General features: G+C 46.8%; 1 protein-coding gene across 1 annotated transcript in view; it reads left to right on the plus strand.

Annotated features, from left to right (window-relative positions):
- Positions 1-1,846: 1,846 nt before the first annotated feature.
- The window catches only part of RPS6KA2 (ribosomal protein S6 kinase A2), a 457,145-nt gene continuing 444,741 nt past the window's right edge, over positions 1,847-14,250 (plus strand). Inside the window, exons 1-3 of the mRNA XM_017508303.2 lie at positions 1,847-1,936; positions 2,340-2,419; positions 6,172-6,231. Coding sequence (XP_017363792.1) covers positions 2,357-2,419; positions 6,172-6,231 — 123 coding nt within the window. The 5' untranslated portion in view covers positions 1,847-1,936; positions 2,340-2,356. The remainder of the gene's footprint in view (positions 1,937-2,339; positions 2,420-6,171; positions 6,232-14,250) is intronic.

Raw genomic sequence — 14,250 nt, forward strand, 5'->3', positions numbered from 1 at the left:
GTTGGTGGGAGTGTAAATTAGTTCAACCATTGTGGAAGACAGTGTGGTGATTCCTCAAGGACCTAGAAATAGAAATTCCATTTGACCCAGCAATCCCATTACTGGATATATATCCAAAGAATTATATATCGTTCTATTATAAGGACACATGCACACAAACGTTCATGGCAGCACTGTTTACAATAGCAAAGACTTAGAACCAACCCAAATGCCCATCAATGATAGACTGAACAGGGAAAATGTGGCACAAATACACCATGGAATACTATGCAGCCATCAAAAACAATGAGTTCGTGTCCTTTGTAGGGACATGGATGAACGTGGAAACCATAATTCTCAGCAAACTGACACAAGAACAGAAAATCAAACACCGCGTGTTCTCACTCATAGGCAGGTGTTGAACAATGAGAACATGTGGACACAGGGAGGGGAGCATCACACACTGAGGTCTGTCTGGGGGAACTAGGGGAAGGACAGTGGAGGTTGGGGAGTTGGGGAGGTATAACATGGGGAGAAATGCCAGATATAGGTGATGGGGAGGAAGGCAGCAAACCAGATTGCCCTGTATGTACCTATGCAACAATCTTGCATGTTCTTCACATGTACTCCAAAACCTAAAACGGAAGAAGATATATAATAAAAAAAGAATAGGGAAGACTAAAAAAAAATCACCTTGTGATTGTTAACACAAGAAAACCTTCACTCTGCTCTGTCAATCGCAGAATCTTCAATTTGAAAATGAACAATATTGCTATTCTAAAAATTCTGAATGGAATTCATTTCAAAGGTCCTTCTGGCCTCATTTTGTAGAAAGATAAAGTGACTGTCATAAATCAACACAAAGTACGCAACCCCTTTGTTAACTTTGGACTTACTTTGTTGTGAGACATAAAGTGTCTGGGATTTGGGCTTTTCTTGTCTTCCAATGAATTGAATTTCTTAGTGATTGTATAAAGATGAAAAAGAAAAAGAGATTGATAATTTTTGAGAACATTAAGCCATTTAAAAGAGAGATTTTTTTCTCAAAAGATAAAGGAATTTGCTATAGAAATGGGTACACTTACTCCCAAAGCAGCATTAATTTGTGTTGACTTTAACACACTTTCCTAAAAGAGGGAACCAAAATGCTTCTGGATTAGCACTTGGACGTCTGGAGAGATGATTGTGTCTTTCACACACAGGCATCTTCCATGAGCCCAGGACAGAGGGGGTAATACGAGAGGCAAGAGAGATCCCCCGATTCCACTCTCAAAAAAAGGGAAGCAGGGAGGGGAGTTTTCCGCTGATTCCTCCGCAGGCAGCCAAGGCTGACTGGGCTCAGGAGGCCTTGCTGCCAGGTGGGCGCCTGGCTGTGGCTTTGAGGCTTGCTCCCCTGAGCCTCAGGACTTTGTCACCGGTGAAATAGGACCAGGTGGGGACGAGAAGGAGCTGAGGGAGGATACACGTGGTTTGAATCAGTGTCTGCGTCCCTCAGGCCCCGCACTGGGAGCCCCAGCGGCCACGTGCCTTTCACCTGCCCCGCACAGGCCTCAGTGCGGTCCGGGCAGCTCCGGGCAGGGCTCAGCAGGCCCCACGGCCACCGCCCCCCCGCCCCTCTTGGTCCCTCTTCTCCTCAGCTGCTGTCCCAGCCCTCGGGGGAGGCCGCTCAGTCCGCAGCGCTTCCAGGGGTGCTGGGGTCCCCGAGCGCTCAGCAGGAAAGCAGCTGCGCGGCGTGGGGCTCTCCCCCGCCCCCGCCGTCCCCGTCCCTCCGCGTTAGGCGGTGGGAGGTGCGTGTGCGGCCTCGGGAGGGCGGCGGGCTGGGAGGTGGGGGGCGGCTGGGGGGGGCAGACCCGCCGCACCAGCCCCTCCCCGCTTCCCCGGCCCGCGGTTGCTATGCGGTTTCTATGGCAGCGGCATCCTCAGACTCAACTTTCACCCTCGTTTAGAGCCAATTAAGGTAAAATACTGGGGGGAGGAGGGAAGAGCGTGCGTGGCCTGGGGGGGCGGGAGGGGGAGGAAATCCAATTCGCTGCTGCAAGTGCAGCGTTTACTCCGCCAAAGTCGCAGTAGGATTGAAGCCGCAGCGCCGTCCCCTCCTTTCCTCGCGCAGCCTGAGCGGGAAGCTGCCGCAGCTCCCCGGAGCCGGCTCGGCAGGGAGGGGACGCCCCCCGCAGCCATATTGCAGCCCCCGGGGTCCCTCCCCGCGGCCGCAGGCCCCGCGCCGCCTCCGGGAGCCGGATCTCCCGTCTCCACCGCCGCCCCTGCGTCCCCGGCTCCTGACACCGTCCGGCCGCCCACTGTGCGGTCCGAGCCTCGAGCTTCCGTTTCTTCCCTTCTCACCATCAGTACTTGACCAGCAGAAAAGGAAAGTTTAAAAATGCCGATCGCACAGCTGCTGGAACTATGGAAAAAGATCGAGGTGGAGCCTATGGAAACGGAGGTGAGTGCGGGAGGAACGCACTTTCCCGGCGCCGTGGAACCCCCACCCGCGGCCAGTGCTCGTTCCCTGCAACCGGCTCCCGTTTATTCGGTGGCCGCAGTGTGTCAGAGCTGGATCTGGAGTGTGTGTGGACGTGTGTGTTGTGCTGTGTGTCACACGGATAAACACTGCGAGTGCACGCGGCACGGCATTGTGTGGGGGGTAAATACACAATGACAGTGAGTACGGGAAACAAATGCTTGCCCTTAAGGAAACTTCAGGAGGCTTCTTAAAGCCTGTGTATGTCTTAAAGTATTCCCGTTTCCAAACTAATCTGCATCAGTTTAATTTTCCTGCAACAAGTGGCTTTAAATTAGAAGCCTTCCATTTGCTACAGTGAAAGATGAAACCGGAAGACAAAAATCAATGCTGAATCAAGGAACAGAAAGCATAAAGATAATGTGATCTTAAAGGAAAAACGGTAATGCAACCTTAAAAGGATGAATTGTCAGATAAAGAGCTGTGATTAAAGAGAAGGAGAAAGGATAATGAAATCGAGGTGCTCCCAGCCCACCCCAGGGCGGGCGGGTGCGCAGGAGGTGCTGCTGATAGTTTTCACTCGCTGCTTCCCTGGGGACACGGAAACCTCTGCTCCACGGAATCTGATTTGCTCCATTTGCGTTAGAGATGGTCAACATACATTTTTCCTAGAAGAGAAAGTTCTCCAAAGTTATTAACATCTACCAAATTATTAGATCTACCTGCCCTGTGTTTATGGCAACCGAAATGGCATTTAAACATGGCTGATTTTTAATAATTCACCAAACCTTCTCAAAATCCAATTCAGTTTTTGCTTATCTCCTACTCCCAGCCCTGGAGAGTTTATAAATTGAATTGAATTTATAAATATTGAATTTATAAATATGAATTCAATGTTATTTTAAATTTTATTTATTTTTATATGTATGTCTTGAGATAGTCACATAATATAACTTTAAACTGAATGAGAGGTTCCGTTTTAGAGAGAATTTACTTCATGACTCATATTGAATAGTTTCCTTGGAAAGGCAAACTGAATTATGCTTGGCATATGTGTTGATGTTTAATAGAGATGGTTGTGCATAGCACGGACATTAAAGTCCATTTTTTTAGCTGGAACAGCCCAGATACTGCTCTTCATGGGAAGTACCGTAGGTGGGAGAGGAAGGACACCAGGGCTCCTTAGTGTTACTAATTCTTCTGTTTGTACATGGGGTTGTTCTTGGTGTTGAAGACAATGCCTTGGAAAGATGTGTTCCCATACTGGGATGGCCATTTCAAGTCTAATTTTTTTTTTTTTTTTGAGAGAGAGATTCAATTTTTCTATGTGTTGAATTAGTGAATGAGCAAGTAATTAGCTAGACGTTCTTTTCTTATTTACTAGTGCTTCCTATGGCCCTGTTGATCATCGTCAGCACGTTTGTTTGTGCTGAAGCTGTAAGGTGCACAGGTGTAAGGCCCTCCTGAACGAAGGGCTCTTTCAGAGGGAGGATTGGGCTCTGGGCTGAGGAAGGATGGGTGGGGGGGAGAGGGGCGGAGCAGGGGCTTTACAATTCCAGGTGGAATTCTGGTCTTCATATTATTTCCAGTGACCAAAGCCATGAGGAGCAGCTTGTGTTTCATATATTTCTCAAATTGCTCATAGACAAATCAGTAATGAATAGATTCACATGATTTTAAAACTATGCCATGATCCTAGAAAACCTTGCAAGTGACAAGCATTTGGAGCTGAATTGACTGATACTCTGCCCTGCTTTGCCAGCCACAGGAGAGGACAGATGGTAAAGGTTTCAGGGAAAATTGGATATACTAAATAGCCCCTTAAGCAAAATAAAATTTTTTTCAGGCTTCTCAACTAAATTTTTCAGGAGAGCATAGCTGGTGGGGTAAGGACAGTGTTAAGTTCCTATTTAGTTGGAACCCGGAAAACTAGAGTTCTTTCCATTGAAAAATGAAAGCTTAAATATTGACCCTTTGGTACTTCAAGTTTCTGAGGAAACTTCCGAATCCATAAAATCCTCTGTGTTTTGGAACTCAGAGGCTGATTTCACACTCTAGTTTTGTCTGTGTTTTATGTTGTATGGTATTAAAATAACTCTCATATCAAGAAATGTGGCAGAGCAATATGGAGCATATCTGGCCTCTGAACCTCCACATTAGACACCCTGAAGCCCTTGCAGGAGGAGCCTGCATGCTTTTCTTGTCAGAAACTCTGCTAAGAGATTTTAGTGCTTAGTTTTTAGTGATTTACTTTAGATTTTAGTGCTTTAGTTCCTTGCTGTTACGCAAGATAACACGACTGTTGATTGGGTTTCCAGGACTAGAACCAGCATTCCTGGATTCTTGATTTGCGCTGACCACCTTTCAAGTTGCTTGCCTCTCTACCCTGTTTTCTCATCTGTAACCTGAGAGAACCGAACTGAGTTGGGTTTGAGGTCCCTTGAACTAGAGAACACTGCATACACTTTATAAAAATTGTAGACCAGGGGAGATTCATCTGATTGTCCAGGGAAACTCTTTGCATTGTTCTAAGATATTTCAGATGATATAATTTACCCACGGATAGGTATCTTGACAAAGAAACCTGCTAATTAAGAGCCAGAACCTCCAGAAAACCCCTGCAGAATGTAGCATGAAAAAGAAACATGTAGTTTTTCATGAATTATGCTCTGGCAAGTTGAAGGCACGTCTCAAACGGAGGACTTCTCAATCATTGCTTTCAGCAGAGTCACAGCAGCCAAGGGCATGCTCTGGGGGCAGGATAAGAAAATGGAGAAATGATGGGTAAGGCAAGTCCACAAGCCAGCCCACAAGGTCTGACTGACCCATTCTATTTGTGTTCTTTTGGAGGAATAAGCATGATTTTTCTGTCTGGGATGCCATCATACATTAGAGGAAGAGAAAGGCCTGTTTATGAACAATGCAGATCAAACATGATTCCCTAAGATTCATAGTCAAGCTTGGATGGAGATGATTATCTCCTGGCTACTAGGTGAGAAGATGAAACTGGAAATAGTAGTCGTGACAGCAGTTCGCTTTGAGTGTCTACTGCCTGGCGGCCCAGGCTGATGGCTGGCCAGTGCCTGTCCATGGAGCTCTCCCCACATCTCTAGACAGAAGTGCTGCCGTGTCCCCGAGGCCCAGGTTAAGCAGTTTGTCCCACGCTGTTAAGTAGAAAGCAAAGACTCAGACCCAGATGGCTCCGCTTAAGCCTTCTGCCAACCACAGAAGCACTTTGCTGTACGTTTTTGGGCTGGGCCTCGTTCCTCTGATAGAATCCATTCTCCCGGCACCCGCTCGGGACTGCAATTTTGTTCGTTTTCACGGGAGTGGTCACACGTGACTTCACCGCTGCTCGGCTTCTGCGTCAGCTCTGTTAGCTTTTCAGCGTTGGGAGAGTTCATGCCTTCTTCATTGGCAGGAATCACCTTGTCCTCCTTTAGATTGTGCTGTAAGTCACACATGCTTCATTGATTTCATTGTCTGAGTTAGCATTTAGTGGGAAGGCTCCCTGCCTTACTTACCACCTGTTGTATAAAGGATTCGTCTTGGGCATGAAGCATTACACAGTTGCACATAAATTCAGGTGGGAAGAGACGGTGATATGGTTTCCATGTCCTACAGAGCTCATGCGGGATATTTAGTTAGCACTTTTTCAGATTGATAACCTGGATGAGGCTGCCTACAAACATGTGGCAATGCTAACCATCTTTAACATCTGTCTTTGTTATCAGACCACAGAGGAGGATCTCAACCTTGATGCAGAGCCCGCCACAGAAGACGCTGCGGAAGAAGTAACTATACACATTTTATTACACTCTGCTTTGTTAGAGGAGATTGGGCCCAGAAGTGGTGAAGGGGGAAATGGAAGTTTGAAATTAAGTATCTGCTAGCTACTAGTGACATATGTATCCCTAGACATATACATGCACAAATATGCACATGTACATATCATGTGCTTATTATATTCGGTAATCTCCCTCAAAAGGAATAGCGGGAGCATAGGAAGGAAGGCTGTCAAGCGAGGTAAAGTTCGTGGTCTCCTGGCATGGGTGCTTGTGAGGGACGTGGTGCATTAGTATCAGTCAAGGAGTCCTGGGAGTAACCAGCTGCTACGGAAGCCTGGCCTGGGGCTCCCTGTATGGGAAGTCATATGAGGCAGAATTGCTGACAGCCCCTCTGGGCAGGTAGGAGGACCAAGGTAGAGGAAGACTAGGAAAGAAGGAAAGAGAGATGGGATATCTGAGAGGTTAGCAGCCTGAGGTGGGCATCAAAGGGAGGAGAAGAAAGAGCCCTCACTGCTACTGGCTGTGCATTTCTTCATTCTGATGCTGTGCAGGAGTGTGGGCCTGACCCAGGCAACAGAATACAGGCTAAGACTTTAATAAAGTGAATGTATCTCAGCAACACTGGTGTTCTCAGGGGAGATTTTGGTAACAATAAGCATATCCATGAGGGAGGCACTGGGCACAAAGGAGCTAAATTCGAAAGCTGAGTTAAGGCTGTAGTCAAAGCATTGCAGTTACGTGGCCACACTTCCACCAGAGGTGGCTGGAGCCATGGGACGTGGATGTGGCCATTAAGAAGACAGAGTTGCTCAGCCACATGCCACCTGGAGCCATAAAAGTTATACAATTTGCAACTCTATTGACTTTGAAAATAGCTGACAGATATTGTAGACTGGAAGGGCTGGATCAATGAATATTACTGGTTTTAGAAAATGATCTGCTCAGATGCTGAACGCTGCATTTCACCACTGTCTAAACCTACGCATACCAATGCAACATTTAAGCCAAATGTCGCTGGATCTTATGATCCGATGACATAACCCACTGGTTAAATAAAGAAAAATGGCATTCAGCTGCCTAACCTTTATCCAGCTGTCTTTGGGTTCCGTGTGTTTTCACTGATCTGGGAGTCTAGAGTCTGGTTCTCTTCTAGCTGTGCAGCGATCCAGCTGCATTCTTGAACACTACGCTTGGCCTGGCCTTGTACCTTTGCATCCTCTGGGGGAGTAGATAGTGCTGCTTTTGCCAGTTCCATGAAGATCAAAGGGTAGGGAGACATAAGGCAGTGACTCTCCTGAAAATATGATGCTCAATCTGATACTTTCAAAGTAGCCGGAGTGGGAAAGGAAGATGCACCCTCCCTGCAAATTCATAAGGCCAACGGTCTCAGAGAAATGACTGGCTGTCATTTTTAAGAATACTTTTCCGGGCTTTCATAGGAACTCTGATTTCCAGGGAATTTTCAGTGCATTTACTGCAGGCAGACTAATGTGATGACTTCGTAGTTGGCTTCAGGAGGCTGACAACAGGGCCCTGAGCCAGGATGGGTGCGGCAGACTCTTCATTCTGCTAGCTTCAACCAAAGCAGCAAGATTGTGTAACACCATGTCCTGCTGCCATAGCAGAATCCACACTGGGAGGCTTAGACACAGCAGAAATGTACTGCTCACAGTTCTGGAGGCTGGGAAGTCCACAATTAAGGCGTGGCAGGTTTGATGTCTGCTGAAGGCACACCTTCTGGTTCATGGACAGCCATCTTTTCCTGGGTCTTCACATGGTAGAAGGGGCAAGGGAGCTCCCTGGAGTCTCTTTTATAAGGGCACTAATCCCATTCATGAGAACTCCACCCTTAAGACCTAATCACCTCCCAAAGTTCTCACCCCCTAATACCATCACCTTTATTGCTAGGATTTCAACATATGAGTTGTGGAGAAATACAAACATTTAGACCATGGCACACGATATGCCCGAAAGTACTTAATGACTAACAGAAAACCCTTTAATTCATTAACAATATTTATTTTTTTAAGAGCTCCTGGTCTCAAGTTTTCTTGTCCACCACACTTTTTATGGAAATGTAAATGTGAATTTATTTTATATATATTTATAGCACTTTAGGTTCTGGGGTACATGTGCAGATCGTGCAGGATTGTTCCATAGGTACACACATGGCAATGTGGTTTGCTGCCTCCATCCTAGACATGAATTTATAATAGAATGTAATAAAAGCAACCAACCTCTTTAAAAGTTGTTTTTGATAATGGAATATGACATGGAGGAAATTATTGCTGTTTCCTGATGTTTACTCTATCTGGATAATAGAAAACGAATATGTCTTTGCATCTTAATAAATGAAGGACTAGAGTTCCAAACAGATTTTAGGGGCATTTTGCAGAACTCTAATATTGATATTTAGATACATTTGCAGTATTTGTGGGAATGATGAGAAAATACTGGAGGAAATTACTTGTTTACTTGATATTTCTTATAGATGATGCTGAAAACCCAACGTGAGATTTTTCAGTCTAGCTGCAGATGAATGTCATTTGAATACTCTGTGATGTAGTTTAACTTTCGTTAGAGACAAGCTTTAGGCATCCTTCTCGGCCTCCGGAGTGGCAGTTTGAAAGGTCTCCTCTAAGTGAGGGATTTATGGCTCAGATCAAAGAGATATATATGTTTCTTCTTTTTTAAAAAATAGATTTAGGGAGTACAAGTGCAGTTTTGTTACATGGATATATTGTGCAGTGGTGAAGTCTGGGCTTTTAGCATAGCCATGGCCACAGCAGTGAGTACAGCACCCAACTTGTGATTTTTCGCCCCTTGCCCCCATTCCCATGCCCCCACCCTCTGTAGTCCAGTGTTTACTATTCCCCCTGTATGTTCACGATGTTCACGTGTGCTCATTGTTCGGCTCCCACTGATAAGTGAGAACATGCGGCTTTTCTGTTCCTGAGTTATTTCACTTAGGATAATGGCCTCGAGTTACAACCATGTTGCCGCTAGAGACATGATTTCATTCTTTCTTACGGCTGGACAGTATTCCATGGTGTATCTATACCACATTTTCTTGATCTAATCCTTTGCTGTTGGACATCAGGTTGATTCCATGGCTATGCGATTGTGAATTGTGCTGTGATAAACATGTAAGTGCAGGTGTTTTTTGATATAATAATTTCTTTTCCTTAGGGGAGATACCCAGAAGTGTGATTATGGATCAAATGGCAATTCTGTTTTTAGTTTTCTGAGAATTTTTCATATGTTTTCTGTAGAGGTTGTGCTAACTTGCATTCCCACCAACAGTGCAGAAGTGTTCCCTTTCTCTGCATCCTTGCCAACATCTGTTGTTTTGAAAAAGAGAGAAATGTGGTGGCACCTGAACTGAGCAGAAAACGTTTCATGCCTCTTGCCTGTCTGAACATGTATGATAAAAAGTCATCTTATTTGGGAACGAAATCATTCAAGTCAGCAGCAGTTTTCCATTCATTTATTCAACCAAGAATGCTTATTGATAACCCATGGGCCAGACATTAGCGTCCATGGAAGCCAGCAAGCGAGGCTTCCCTGGAAGAGTGCAGGAAGGGCGCTGTGAACACCCCAGCGTGTGAGTACCTTCACTGCTATGAAGTTTGTGAAGTGTGCTTCTCACGTAATTTTTGAAGTGTGGAAGTGTGGAAGGCATTTGGGATAGGTCGTGTATGATATCTAGGCAGTGTGGAAGGCATTTGGGATAGGTCGTGTATGATATCTAGGCAGTGTGGAAGCATTTGGGATAGGTCGTGTATGATATCTAGGCAGTGTGGAAGGCATTTGGGATAGGTCATGTGTGATATCTCGGCATGGGGCTCCTCATGGTATGGTTCTGCGCAGCTTCTGAGAAGGTGAGTTCTGGTGGAAGGCCAGCATGAAGCTGGGGTGTAAGACAAGACGCCTGCTCTTGAGCCTGGGTGTTACTGCGATACACCTTAATTCCCCATTGCTGAGAGAGCAGCCTGCTCCCTCAAGAAGGCAGTAGCCACGTCGGGGAGTTTGTGTTATAAATTCACGGGACGGGTGGATTCTCGGTCTAATTTCATCTGATGCATCAGAGGCAGGCACCCTTCAGATTCTGAACAACAACCACAAAACCCGGCAGATTCTGTCAGGAAATACTTCTTTAAGGGATTACTTGAAGGGGCTCAGTACAACATCACAGTCATGGAAGAAAAATCTAGAAGCAAAATGACTCCTGTGAACAGGTGAGGCCAAACAGAGCACATTTATCGAGGGTCCAGAGGCAACCTGCTGCCTCATTGCCGGGGAACCTGATCTGGATGTTGGGCCAAGTGTACTCCAGTGAACCTCACAACCACACCGTGACACTCTGCGCCAGAGTGCCGAGCGCTCATCTGTGTGGGATGGGGCGTGGTGGCAGCTGTGTTCCTCCAGCCTCCTCGGAGCTGCTGTGCTGGGCGGTGGGGAGGGCCAAATGCTGTCCTGATGGAGGAGGAGGGCCAGCTTCAATGGCATTGGGCCGGGAGAGGCCCCACCTGCCCACTTCCACGGCAGAGAGGCAAAGTCTGTGCAGCACCAGGCTCCCGGGTCTCTGTGCTGTTTTGTCGTCTTTGTTCCCTATGTGTTCTTAGATACATAGATGATTTTTAGATGAGCTTTCATTTCACAGAGCAACCTTTGAAAAATCTTAGAATTTGTTGCATGAATTTGGTTTTTTTTGTAGACACAGGATCTCACTACATTGCTAGGCTGATCTTGAACCCCCGAGCTCAAACATCCTCTTGCCTTGGCCTTCCAAAGTGCTGGGACTACAGGCATGAGCCACCACACCTGCTCGTTGCATGGGTTTTTAAAGTGCTTAGATTTCAGGGTTATGTTTATTAATAACAATAGGACTATTTTCTTGTTAAGTCAACTTTATAAAACCAGACGCAGAGACGCTATTAAAAATGTTTGCATGAGTCCACTTTATTTCCTTGTGGCTACTGGGGTACTTCCCCATTCCCCTCAAATTTTACTCCCTCTTTTTGACAGCAGAACAGAAACTATCTGGACCAGGGGGCAGGGCAGGTGGCAGGACACAGCTACACAGGGATCACAGGGTTTCGGCAGCTGGACGACAGTCTCTTTGAGCCAAGGAGGATGCTGAAGACACAGCACCAGCTGAGAGGCCACAGAGAAACCCTCAGGCCTGGGCATGTGGCCTCCTTGCAGGGGCATCTAGGGGCCTGTGGGCAGCTCAGAGACAAACTCCTGAGCATCTATCAACACGGTTGCTGCTTGGACCCCTCAACGAGTCCCCTGTTGAGGAGGAAGGAAGGCAGGTCAGGAAGAGAGTCGTGGCAACAGGCAGAACGCCTGAAAGAGCGCCAGCCCGGGTGTGTTGGGGAGCTCAGGGCCAAAGCCCCCGCAGGACACGGCCTAAGGCAGGCTGAACCGCCTGTGCGGCTGCAACGCCTCTCCTGTCTCTGCAACCCAGGGTTCCATTGTTCCTCATAAAAAAGAGAAAGAAAACCATCTAAACTGGTATGAATAGAAGAGACAAGGTGAATAATGAAGCCTAGGCACTAATGAAGCAATTAAGAGCAATGCAATTACTGTTTAAAAGAGATAGCTAGTCGTTTTGAAAGAAGATTGATAAAACAATCGTCCAAGCCTTGCTTATTACCTCCCGTGATTCTGTCTCTATGGCGTCTCTAAAGGCTGGTGTTACATAAGTCACCATGATGGTGTCAGTCTCTTTGCATTTGTATTTCTCACTGTTTTTCTGTCCAGCAGACAAGAATCACTTTAGTCCTTGCAGAAATTCTAGAAAAGGGTAGGGTAAGCATGACGCCTTCCGGAAAGAGGGTGGCGCGGCTCAGCCACTGCAGGCCCATCTGTGTTTAGACGTGCTGTGGGGCGGGTGAGAATAACATTGGCTTCATGAAACATTAGCACTTATTGAGGCAGAAAAGAAGAAAAATGTATGATTTTGTTAAGAAAATTGGGACAGCATATCATTTGATGTGTAAGTGGTAATTATTTGCAAGAATCCATAAAAGACAAGAAGTCTGGCTCTTGTCATCTGCAGACACCTCTCCTTCTGGTTATTCCTTTCTCATGGAGTGTTTGTCATTTGTCATTCCTGGGCAGATGAAGACAGTTTACAGCTCTTTTCAGTTTCTAGGATCCTCATTTTTCTGCCTCTGTGACAAAGTCAGCCTTTGCACATTTCCCAGAGTGCTTTCTTTCTGAGAAGAAAAGGATTACTCAGTGCTAACAGGAACATTCTCTCAATCGTGGGCACTGGCTAGAGACCGTGTCCCATAGTCTGAGAGCACCAAATCGGGAGCCTGGAGCAGAGCACTCTCTGCTCACTCCCCGTGCAGGGCTCCAGGGAGTCGGGCACCAGCAAATGGCCCGTGGGGGCTTCCTTGTAGTCTCCGAGGCAGAGCAGTAACTGTCTCTGCAGCCCGGTGATTTTATGGGGGGTCTCATAAAGAAAACGCTGGTTCTCCAGAAAAAATGGTGCTCATCCAGTCACAGCCAGCAATCACCTTCTGCATCGAGGCCGTTGCTAAATCATGAAGCAAAAGACCCAAGGAAAGCTACGTGTTCTCCGTGTCCGGCGTGCAGAGCAGCAGCTGGAGAAGTGATGAGCTGAGGCCTGGGTGTCTGAAAGGCCCCCTGTGTCTGAGCCCCTGAAGACTGACAGTGAGGCTTTTCTGCTGCCTGCAGAGGAACGGCTGTGAAACCAGAACGCGGCTCTGGAGGTGCCCCTGGTTCCCACACCTCGCACCCTCCCTCAGCCCCGGGAAGTGGGCAGCAGGGCAATTCGCTTTCCCCCATTTTTCAGGTGGTGAAATCGAGGCATCAAAGATAATGTGATTTGCTGAGGATAGCAGAGGACTAATGAGTCAGGGCATTTCAAACAAAGGCTTTTTCTGCAGACATGTTTTCTCTTTCCGGAATCCTTGATTTCCCCCACTCTACTCAACACTGGGGGCAGGTCTTCTATTTTTGGCTCATACACTCAGGTCATGGATCAGACACGGTGGCTCAATCCCTTCTTCTGTTCAGGCCTTAGCTCGGTGCTTCAGGCATCCCTGGCCACATGGAGGACACTGCCCACGGCGTCTGTCCCTCCCTGTCCCCTTCATCTCGCCCACACGTGGAGGAGCGCCCCCCCGTAGGTGCATCCCCGGGAGACCTCAGAGGCAGCCTGGCTTCCCGCTGAGCCGCCGTCCTGGGAACAGCTTTCCTGAGGAGGCCACAGGGCTCCGACCCGTGCCCCTGGCCCATGCCACGTGGAACTTGTGGTACCTGCACTGCCACACTGAGGCCCTTTCTCCTCTCTTTCCAAAGTCTCTCTCCTCTGTTCACACTGGAAAAAGACAAAAATTATTTATTTATGTGTGCATAAAAATCTGGGAGGGCTTTAGATGGAGCTGCTTTTAAAAATTATACCTCCCCATTCTCTGGCTGATATCTCATCATAGGTGGGATGTATTATCGATTTACAAGAATTACAAAAGCTCCTTATATTTTATTAATCCTAAATGGATAATTTGAATAATTATGGTAAGATTTATGTACAATATATAGGTTTTTTTTTTTTTTTTTTTTAAATCAAGTGGATTTTCCTCCATAAACAATGCTGTGTGTGTTTGGGTAAGACCCAAGGTGTCAGTTAGAAAATTGCAGCACTTGTTATCCTTCAGATATTTTGAAGTGATAAAATGGGGAAAAAGATAAACCTTGCACCCTTGTAACGTACATGCAGCTAAGAGCTGGGTGTGGAGATAGACTTTGCAGTTTATGTGAGTCATAGAATTCTCTAGGGAACCTTGAAGACATTTTTTTCCAGGATGTGGAACCCAAACATCCCACTTGCCAAATGCACACAGAGTAGGCACCGCGAAGCAAACGCCTCCGTTCCACTTCTCTGGCAGAGGCCCCATGGGCGCAGTGGAGCCAGGCGTGACTGCCCTGGTCCCCGAACCCGGAGTCTCACTTCTGTCTCCTGTAGAACAGATGGAGCAAACTCTA

The sequence above is a fragment of the Cebus imitator genome, unplaced genomic scaffold, assembly GCF_001604975.1.
Source record: "Cebus imitator isolate Cc_AM_T3 unplaced genomic scaffold, Cebus_imitator-1.0 Scaffold389, whole genome shotgun sequence".
NCBI classification, from domain to species: domain Eukaryota; kingdom Metazoa; phylum Chordata; class Mammalia; order Primates; family Cebidae; genus Cebus; species Cebus imitator.